Genomic DNA, 11,279 nt, shown 5'->3' with positions numbered 1-11,279 from the left:
GCCTAACTTATTACACACGGATTCTATCTAAACAGATGCCTAAAACAAAGTTTGTTATTTACACATATTGCCTCTCACGAACTCTATTTACTTTCCATACACGATCAGAATTATCCTTTAATCCAGCTCGTTTTCCTATCGGCTTAGTCAATTCTATCTCTAGCGGATTAGTCTGATTGCTATAGTTAAGTCCGATTCGGATAAATCTTCCCACTTTTTTCCTTTAACGGCTAAATCCAAATTTCGTTGTCAACAGTTTTTTAACCAAAGTTTATTTTTAAGCATTGGTTTTTAGATCGCTCAGAATATATATATAAAAATTATATCAATGAGTCATTTTTTATTTATAAATATGTCGTTTACAATCACCTCCTATATCTATGTTTGATCATGTCTTATTTAAAATTATGGTGTAAACATATAAATTATAAGTCATGTTTAAAATATATTTATTAATAATTTAAATCACATAAAATAATCATTAAATATGTATTTTTTAATATAAGACGAATAGTCAAACGTGGATTCAAAAGCCAACAATATCGAATAAAAAAACATAATACGTGATACTACCACAGTTATACATGAGAAAGATAAGACTCATTGCAACAGATATGGCCCACATAAATACATGATACACGTTTTTCGTCTTGTGCGGCTAATATGGCTTCGGGCAGCCCCATGGGCTTCCGAGAGAAACAACAACAATAATGAATAGTGCTTTGTTTTTCACAAGCGATACAACTCAATGGCATCACGGTGATATATACGTGTAAGAACCATCCTTTTTACTCTTTTTTACTCCGTCGGTTTCGTACAGTAAAACTTTTTAGAATTATCTAAATCTATTCATTGATGAATTATATAATTTATATATATGTCTATACCTATGAATTTAGACACTGCTACAAAATATTACAAAATAATCATTCACGTGGTACTACTCCTTCGTTTTATATTGTAAGGCTTTCTAACTTTATCTAGATTCATCCATATATCAATATGTCTAGATTTATTAACACACGTATAAATTTAGACAATATTAAAAGTCTTATAATATAAAACAGAGTAAATAGTTTTATTAACCTAGCAACCCTGAAAGGCTGAATTTTTCTTCTCCTTTGCCAAGCACTACCGTGGATGTTGGGATAAGATAGGGATGTGGGGTAGGTGAAGATAAGCGGTGCTCACACATCAAGATTTAGAAAAATGGATTGAGTGAAGCGGACAAAAGTATAGAGGGCCATGTACTCTCTTGTCCGTACACTATATATTACTCTGCATGATTATTTACCAAATTATTTCTACAGAGTATCTAATTACTTGGGGTCGAATTAAGCATTTGAGAAAATAAACTTAAGATCAATATTATCTCTGTCCCTAAATGTTTGACGATGTTGATTTTTTTATACATGTTTGACTATTCGTCTTATTAAAAAAATTTACCAAATATGTAAAGCTATATATATGCATAAAAATATATTTAACAATACACTAAATGATATAAATAATTAATAATTAAGTAAATTTTTTAAATAAGACGAACGGTCAAATATATATAAAAAAATCAATGGCGTCAAACCTTTAGGATGGAGTAGTTTATAAGGAGTGATCTTATTATTTTTGTTAGAAATTATATTCTAACTCATGTGGACTAAGTAATGTAATGCGATAATATACTGAATAAGGTGAAAACAATATGGTCGAAAAGGACCAGCTCATGTGGAGTAAGTAATGTCCATGGATTGGCTCATGGGTAACTTATGATTGACTCTTCTTCAACTAATTAAACTCAGTTTCATTATAAAACAAAATTTAATTCATTAAGTTCAAGTAGAACCAACATTAGATCCCCGTGGATCGACCTGCCCTATTCCTACCAGGCTATCTACGGTGTAGGTGTACCCCTGGAAACAAATTAACTTTTTATGTGTTCTCTTAATTAGAAAAGGTCAGATACTTTTCTATCACCAAATTGATAAAATTAAGGATGGTTTAGACAAGTTAGCCGAAAATGTCAAAAGCAAAGCAAAAGGTAAATTTCAAAAAAATAAGGTCAATGGAAATATAAAAAAGAGAAAAAAAGTTGTAGTTTCATACTTATCGTTTTAGACAAGGATACGGTCAAAATTTTAAAACTTTGATTATGAATGACTTCTAAAATATTTGTTTTTGAATTATGTAGACTATATGCATAAATTGATCACAAAAAGCACTTCAATAAAATTATATATTTATTGATATTTTTTAATACAGCATATTTGTCTAAAATAAAAAATATTATGGAACTAGAATGAATAGAATGATATCTTGAAATAGAAAATAGGGAGAATATTTTTTTATTATTATATAAAACAACTCTTGTCAGCGGAAACTTTATTTTTTGACTTTAACGACATCTCATTTTTTCAAAAAATACAAATACTTGACAGCTACTAAGTAGCAGCTGCTGATCATAACTGAAAGCCTACATCTTAAATATAATAGCAAAACTTTGTTTCATCGTACACCAATCACATTTATTGCGATCAAAGTAGAACAACAAATACCAACGATGACGGCTTTGAAAAACGTGAGAATTCCGAGGGCCCGTTTAGTTTCTAAATTTTTTTTCCTAAAAACATCACGCCCAATTTTAGATATCTAAATAAAATATTAAACAAAGGTAAAAAATTAATTGTATAGTTAGAGGGAAATTCATGAGACGAATATTTTGAGCCTAATTAGTCATTGATTAGCGGTAAGTGCTATAGTGTGCTAATGACATATGAATTAGACTCAAAAGATTCGTTTTGCGGTTTCTAGACAAGCCGAGGTATGAAATTCGTTTTCCGTAAACCTCTTCTAACATCTAGGCAAACACACATAAAAACTTTTTCAGGAACCAAACAAGCTTTAATCAAACACCTCTCATTCCTAATTAAGACCCTGTTTGTTTCTCTCCAACTTTTTTTTATTTCCTGTCGCATCGAATATTTAGACACTAATTATAAGTATTAAATATAGACTATTAATAAAACTCATCCCATACTCTGGACTATTTCATAAGACGATTTTATTGAGTCTAATTAGTCTATGATTAGTAAATGTGATGGTACAGTAAATATTTGTTAATAGTGGATTAATTAAGCTTAAAAAATTATCTAATAAAATAGTCTTTATTTATGTTTGTTATTGGTCTATATTTAATTCTCCTAAACGTCTAAACGTCCGATATAAGAATGGACTAAAAAAATCTCTCTGCCTCCGAACGGCCACTAAGAATCCTGTAAGTTACGGGAAATTTTCAGGTCCGTGATGTTGTCAGTTCACTTGTGGATAAGATGTGTCCACGGATGTAGTGATGTTGTCACTTTGTGGAAACATCAGCGTCAATTTCCGCTGCTGCTGGAGTAGCAGAAAGCAAAGCTAGCCTTTTCTTTCCAGATATAATTAAATTTGCTGCCTGCCAGATTAAGCTTGAGCTAGCAAGCCATGGCGACGAGGCTGCAGCTGCTGTTCTTGGCCCAGCTGCTCTGTCTCTGCAGCTCCTCCGCCGACGCCGCGGCGGCGCTGGGGCCGACGACGACGAACAGCAGCCGCAGGAAGGCGGTGGATCGGCTGCCCGGATATGCCGGCACGCTCCCGTTCTCGCTGGAAACAGGGTAAGTATGGTTCGATCTCTGAACTTGTTGTGAATGGATGGTGATCGATGAATTGATTGAGTGGAGGATGGATGGGGCAGGTACGTGGCGGTGGGGGAGGCGCGATTCTTCTACTACTTCGTGGAGTCGGAGCGGAGCCCGGAGGAGGACCCCCTCCTTCTCTGGCTGACCGGTGGGCCCGGATGCTCTGCCTTCTCCGGCCTCGTCTACGAGATTGGTATTCTCACACTGTTCCATCGATACTGTGATTGCGTAGTTCTACTTTCAAAAATATCAAACGATATATTTTAAAATAATTAATTTTTTTATATAAATATTTCTAATGATTTTAAAAGTGAATGCTGAAAAATAAACTTCGTTAAAAAAAAAAGACCTAACCGAAAATTAAGTACAAATTTAAGACTGAAAGATGGGGTTGCTTATGTACTCCTTCCTCAGATTGTATTTTTGGGAATTTGGCCTTTGCAAATTGTAAATATAGGATGAATCGTGTCGGCTGCTTCGCGTCAGTTTTCGGTCATGGTTAGAAAATTATGAAAGGCAGCGGATGAGAATCGGAAAATACTGTAGTTTATTTTCCTCCCTATGACTGGAGATTGTTGGAGAACTACCGATGTTATATTATACGCTCTCCAAAGATGACCATCTTTGGAGAAAAATCAGAATTTGGAAGTGAACTCACAATGATATATTAATTAAAAACTTTATAAATAACGTGATATATTGTTATTGCATTATTATTATTATTATTATTATTATTATTATTATTAATAAGAGGCAACATTGGTTACGAGTGCAGGCCCTCTGTATTTTGATTTTCACGGCTACAAAGGAGGATTGCCTAATTTGCTGTATAAGGCAGACTCCTGGACCAAAGTAAGTACTCCCTTTTTTACACAAGTAATAAAGTCATGAGCCTTAGGCTTTTCTTCAACCAAAAGTGTGCATATACAACAATTTGGCTTCACTAAAATTGTCAAATTGATGCACAAGCTCAAATGATATTTCCCTTTTCAGATGCCAAATTAAGTGTTTTTGCTTTCTATTCCCTGGTAATTTTACCAAATTGCGCTTAGAAGTTTAGAAAATCAGCTAGTTAGTCAAACAGTGTGGGTGATTGCATAAATAAAACTTATTAGTGGAGCATATAGTATCAAATCAAGGTGTCTGAGTCGAGCCAAATATTTATTAAAAAAAAAGACAAACAAAATTACATATGAACCAATACACCACTCGAGCATCATTCCAGGTGCTCCAACAACATTTATTTAAAGGATCATTTTACAGTACTCCACGTTTGTTTGGGCCGTTTATTAGTTTTTTATCCAATTGCTGAGGTTTCTACTACCTCATTAAGAGGTAACATTACATTACAAGGAAAAAAGACAATACTTTGGTAGCTGCTATTAAATTCGTCTTTGTTGATAAGGTAAGCAATTTATAAAATAATCTAATAATCTTTCTATGAATTTATAAATTTGAATTATGATGTACAAAAGTTATATATATGTAAAATCAACAAAAAAAAGATATTTAAGCCGTTAACACCCTCACTGCAAATTATCATCCAGAGTCAGGTGCATCCTGAATGTTCTGATTGATGTTTGGCATGGATTCTATTCTATCCTCACTAAACTCTGTGACACAGAAGCACTATAATAGGAAAAAATATCTTTAGATAAACAAAGCCATTCGACGAAACTGCTCTCAGAAAGCTCAATCACAGTGCTGAGACAAGGAGATGAAGATGCAGAGACTTCCATGATGAAAAAACATAGACAAAAGTGGACAGCAAAAACAGGTGGCGGCAGTTTTTCACCTATGAATTTGAAGTTGATTTTGTTTTTTTTTTTCATCAAAGTTTATTTGTTGACTTTAGCTTTTAGATTGTAAAAAATCTTCATTCATAATTTTTTTCTTCTTACAAATTTGTCCCAAATAATTACCCCCTTATATGGAAGCGAGGTCAACGCCAGTGCAGTTGGCACTGAGCTCAAATGATGGAAAACACCGCCTTGTTCGCCACACAGCGGCCCCCCGCTGGTGATTCTGTATGTTGGTGTGGCGTAGGAGTGAACAGGGGTTAGGGTTTCCCTATGGCAATTTCACTCAATTGGGTAGGGCCAATTTCGGTTTTCATAGTAAAAAGATATGCCAAATTGACTTTTTCTAGTAAGAAAAGTGAGAAATGGATTTTTGTGTGTTACACCAGTTTGACAATAATATTTTAGCAAAACCAAAATTAGGAGCGGCATTCTAGCGAAACCACGCCTTGAATAACATATTTCTCCTTAATTGCCCAAATAAGCTCTCAAGAATGTTCAAACCCCAGTTAGCATCTGTAGCACCAAACATCAAGCTCAAAACAACATGTATAACTGTTTGGTTCTGTCACTGCAGATAAGCAATGTGATCTTCGTGGATTCTCCACCAGGGACTGGCTTCTCATACGCCACAACAGCCCAAGGCCTCAAGTCTAGCGACACCACTGTTGTTCATCAGCTCTACACTTTCGTCCAGAAGGTTCAATACACAACACAAACTACTCTCGTACAAATGGGATCCTCTGCAGTGCAGTACTGCTCACTAACATGTGGATCCTATAAACACATGTCTCAGTTAGTAGTATTACACATGAAGTGCTGCAGAGGATCCATGCTCAGAAGTTTTGATTCCTCTAAATGTGCTGTGCTCTAAGAGTATATTGCATTGTCTTCCTGCAGTGGTTAGATGATCACCCACAATTCTCCTCCAATCCACTCTATATTTCGGGTGATTCATATAGTGGTATAATTATACCTACTCTCGCCATGGAAATCGCTAAGGGTAATTTATTTATATGTTAATCACACTTGTTCTTTCTTCACTCTTTTATCAATGGAAATCAATGGCTAATTTTAGTGCTCTGTTCGTATTCTTTTCACCACATTGGCTTTTGTTCTAGGAATAGAATCCAGTGACAAGCGGCATCTTAATCTCAAGGTTCAAGGCTTTTGTTTTTTTTTCTGCCATGAATTTCTTTATGTTTCACTTAGGAATAATTGACATTAAATGTACTGTTGTGGTATTTGTTTTAAACTTGCTATTTTTCTGCCATATAGTTGTACTTATGTACCTATATGAAGGTTAAATGTGTTCCTAATTTATGTCAGTTTGTAAAAATATTCAGGGTTACATTGCTGGCAATCCATTGACTGACCCTGCACATGATGCCAACAGTAGATTTCCATACCTTCATAGGATGGGAATTATAGACGATGAACTCTATGAGGTGTGATGATGAGGAAGTGGCATTTTCTTCTCCTGCTCTGTTTCTATTATGATTTCAGACAAAGAAATACCTCTCTCGAATCAGCTTTTTATTCAAAAAAAAAACCTGTCGATTAAACTAATATAATATGCTACCTATCAACTCATATTGGCAGCCAATACCATTTCAAAATATTGATTGAAGAACAACTACTTGTTTGCAATAGATTTGAAGCATGTCTAATAAATCAATGAATCACTTTGTTTTACCCATTGAATGTGTATTATTAGTTTCTATCACTGTGTGTATAGGGTGCTCGGAAGAATTGCAAGGGAGATTACATCAACCCTTCAAACACTCAGTGTGCCAACTCAGTCCAAGCCCTCTGGGATGTAAGTCATCCATGTAATACTTTCAGAAAATTATTTTAGTTGGTAAAAGTACTATATGGCACATGCATATTCCATTCTTATTACTTTTTGAAACTTTATGTACATTAATCTGTATCTTTATATACCAATAAACAATCAGGGTTATCTTTGCTTTTTGTCGGACGATATATTTGCAATCAAAAAAATATATTATAAACTTTTGTATATATATGTTCTTTACACTCTAAAACAAAAGGCTGCAAAAAAAATTACGATAAAAAAACCACAATATCAACTTCAAATGAAAGACTAAAAATTTAAATTATGACGTTTAAGCATAAGCGGTAGCAATGTTAAATCTGTTTGGAAGTGTGCAGCAACTAGTTACAATTTGTTGATACACCTATATAAAAGGTATCGAATGGTTTAGCTGATATAAGTATTAATTATGCAGTGCATAAGTGAAATGAATGATGTACACATCTTGGAGCCACGCTGCGAAGAAGATCGGAGCCCCATCCTTAACAACATTGATTCCCATGATAGAAGGGCAAGGCTCCTTGAGTCTGCAGTTTCGTCCATTTGTAGGGTAATAAACAAGTACCAAGAGATATCGCTATTTTCTATGTAAAATTTGGTACCTACTAGTATTTAAATACCAAATTTTACATAGAAAACACTGGTTCTTCTTGGTACCTCATCAAAATTTGCTATAAACAAATATATCTCTTCCGTTGCAATTATGTTTTTCACTATTTATTGCTGACATTGGAGCTGATTTTTTAGTGTGTGTGTTATCCATAAATTTGGCCTCTAATAACAAGTCATGCATAATTAACAGCATAAGAAAAATGATGACAATGCCACATTTTAGAATTTGAAATTTGATTTAAACTTATCGCTGTGGTTATATATACATACATATATATATATATGTATGTATGTATGTATGTATGTAACTCGGTCTTATATTTCATTTGGTTACTGAAGAATGCAACATATGTTCTGTCCAAAATATGGGCCAATGAGGAAACTGTCAAGGAGAGCTTGGGTGTTCACAAGGTATGGCAGGGGTACATACTTAGTGATGTAAATACATGTATACTTAATTAGTGGTAAAAAAAACAGTTGTGTACTATTCTGCAGGGGACAGTGGCAACATGGAAAAGATGTAACTATGAGGTACCTTACACAATGGACATCCACAGTGCAGTGGAGTATCATCTAAGCTTAATCACCAAAGGATACCGAGGCCTTGTATACAGGTAGGGTGTCACCTATCTTAAGTGTTACTTAACAAAAAATAATCTCATGATAATACAGGAGAACTATATATTTAGCTGAAGAATCAGCCAATGGTAGTTGAGACCAGTATTAATAACATAGTAGCTAGCTCAGTCTCATGTGGATTAATTATGTTCTTCTATTACTATTGACCATGTTTTGTTTGGTCGTCGTTTGATGTCCTTGCAGTGGTGACCATGACAGTAAAATATCTTTTGTTGGAACTGAAGGATGGATTAGGTCTCTTAACCTGTCCATCACAGATAATTGGCGACCATGGTATTTCAACAGCCAAGTTGTAGGGTAAGTATCAATTGAGGCACACACAGTTGTTCTGTTCTAGGAACCACTTCTGTAAATTCGGACTCATAACCTAAACCAGCTTGTTTCTCCTAAATTCAAATTCGAATTTGAAAGCTTTGCTAAATCTAATTCAAAATTAATGACATTGTTTTACCAGCAGTTAATTTCAACGGTTCATTTTATAGTTGAAATTTATGTACCTGTGTTTGTATTTTTTTGTCCATTTTGCCCTCTATTTCCAGAACTAATTAACCTTTGTAGAAACATATCTGCGGAGCCTAACCAGGAATGTCACTTTTCTCAGCCAATACGAACAATAAGCCAAAATTTAAGTTTTCAAACATAATTCTAGAGTTAATTTATGGTTCTCTCATCATTTGTTTTTAAATTATTCGGATCACTTGCTTGTCAAAATATAACGAATCTTCAAAAATACTTTCATAGTATTGTAAATTCAAACTATTTTGCAAACGTGTTATAGTAGCCATATAAACACTAATTATGCCAATGCCCCAGACAAAACTTCAATTCAAGTTAGTCATGACCGTTAAATATATAGTTACTGCAAGATTCTTAGTTAATTAGGATATGCTCTACAATGCAATGCACATGTTGATTCCCTGTACTTATTTTTTTTTGTTACTTTTCGTAGATTCACAAAAACTTACTCCAATAACTTGACATACGCAACAGTGAAGGTATGTGGTGGATATTTGCATGCCCTTGCTGCTTTTATTCAGTCATTTAATTTATGATTCAATTGATTTGCTCTTAGTAGATCAATTGATTGTATCAATTAATGTACATGCATGCATATAGGGTGCTGGGCACACAGCTCCGGAGTACATGCCAAAGGAGTGTCTTGCTATGGTTGATAGATGGCTTTCTGGGCAACCTCTTTGACTATTTAATTAGTAGGAAGACCACAAATTAAGCACATTCATATATACATCTGTTCTGTTATCATTTTCTCAAATGGTGTGGTAATTCCTACGGACGAGTGCACATTTAATATTTCATATCTAAGTCTGTAAGGTATCATAAGGCTGTTGTTTGTTCTGTGGAAATAAACTAGTTCATCGCTACCAAGGTTGGTACGATGAACACTTCAATGTTCCTAGATAGGTCACGACGCGAGGTAACACCAATTACAATTTTATAGTTAACAAGCTTGTCATTCGATATTTATATATATATATATATATATATATATATGCTCGAAATTCATTAGAAGTGCTAAAATCTGTTATGACAAAAATCAATTCATAGCGTATTTATAGACCCTCATTAGGAAAATTATGACACCCGGCCCATTCATATAGTGTTTCGAGCTGTGTGTTGCCGCTCCAATTTGACCCGTAGGCCAAAGTGTCCGGTTGGTCGGAATTATTTCACGTGAAAAGTTTAGATATAAGGGATCTTCAAAAATACTTTCATAGTATTGTAAATTTATAATATTTTGCAAATGTGTTATAGTAGCCATAAATATAATATTTTATAATTATGTGCAGATGTGTTATAGTATGTCAAAATATAGTTATAATTATGTGCAAATGTGTTATACCATCAGTACCAATAATTCACGGCTTTTTCAGAAAGTGACAGTTGGTAATACTCTATTTGTACTAGGTGTTATTATTCAACAGATCTTTGCTAGCGGGCTGCCTAACAACCAGCAGCGAAAAGGTCCATGGATGATGAGCAAATAGCAACGTGGTCCACCATTGAAAACTTGTTCACTGTATACCATAATTTTATTTTGGCCCGCGAGCGAAGACGCGTTGGCTGGAAGTCACGTCGCCATGTGGCCACCGCTGATAAATGTGATCCCAAAAAAATGAATATTGTTTCCAACCAAAAATTGAAATTAACTTTCTCATATTGTATTAAAAATAGACAGTACTTGATCAACATATACACACACGCACATCCATTTTGCGTGGACCTTGCCTTTTAAAATTTACATGTGGTTCAAATGTTCGATAACACAAAGGTTACTCCTATTTATAACTCCAACCATTTAGGGCCACGTGGCTAAGTTATCTAACCCCTATGTTTATGCGCGCACGTTTTCCGAACTGCTAAACGGTGTATTTTTTGTAAAAAATTTCTATAGGAAAGTTGTTTTAAAAAATCATATTAATTTATTTTCATATATTTTTAATAATTACTAATTAATTAATTATATATTAATCTATTACTATGTTTCCACGCTGGATAACTAACCCTCCCTGTCCCACTCCCGAACGTGGCCTAGGACCATGTGTTTCAGCTCCGTGTTTAGGCTCCCTTAGGCTATTCTCGGTGGCTCTTTCATTTGACATTAATTAGGTGTCATATCAGATTTTTTGATGACATGACAAGAATTTAGTTAGGAAAGAGAAGAGAACCCTTTCATCCTAGTGAAAAACTCGTAGCGTTGTTTCT

The 11,279-nt window shown here is 34.4% G+C and overlaps 1 protein-coding gene across 2 annotated transcripts; it reads left to right on the top strand.

Annotated features, from left to right (window-relative positions):
* The first annotated feature begins 3,434 nt into the window (after positions 1-3,434).
* LOC102720043 (serine carboxypeptidase-like 18) lies at positions 3,435-10,027 on the top strand. 2 transcript variants are annotated; one of them, XM_015836775.2, is made up of 14 exons: positions 3,435-3,644; positions 3,725-3,861; positions 4,444-4,520; positions 6,045-6,167; positions 6,368-6,470; positions 6,595-6,626; positions 6,814-6,915; positions 7,206-7,286; positions 7,720-7,854; positions 8,256-8,327; positions 8,412-8,530; positions 8,739-8,852; positions 9,505-9,550; positions 9,672-10,027. In XM_015836775.2, exons 1-14 carry the CDS (start codon positions 3,475-3,477, stop codon positions 9,753-9,755), a joined length of 1,395 nt encoding a protein of 464 aa, XP_015692261.2. In that variant the 5' UTR covers positions 3,435-3,474; the 3' UTR covers positions 9,756-10,027. The 2 variants fall into 2 exon arrangements, with proteins under 2 accessions (XP_015692261.2, XP_006653168.3); XM_006653105.3 differs by having other exon boundaries at positions 6,589-6,626.
* Positions 10,028-11,279: the final 1,252 nt, after the last annotated feature.

This window comes from Oryza brachyantha, chromosome 4, assembly GCF_000231095.2.
Source record: "Oryza brachyantha chromosome 4, ObraRS2, whole genome shotgun sequence".
Taxonomy (NCBI): Eukaryota; Viridiplantae; Streptophyta; class Magnoliopsida; order Poales; family Poaceae; genus Oryza; species Oryza brachyantha.
The sequence above is the reverse complement of the archived record's forward strand: the minus strand, read 5'-3'. Positions and strand labels throughout refer to the sequence as shown.

Bases quoted from the DNA above. Each gene is read 5' to 3' on its own strand.
- LOC102720043 (XM_006653105.3), top strand. From the start codon at position 3,475: ATGGCGACGAGGCTGCAGCTGCTGTTCTTGGCCCAGCTGCTCTGTCTC. The intron at 3,645-3,724 runs GTAAGTATGGTT...TGGATGGGGCAG, and splicing joins CCGTTCTCGCTGGAAACAGG to GTACGTGGCGGTGGGGGAGG. The intron at 6,471-6,588 runs GTAATTTATTTA...CTTTTGTTCTAG, and splicing joins CGCCATGGAAATCGCTAAGG to GAATAGAATCCAGTGACAAG.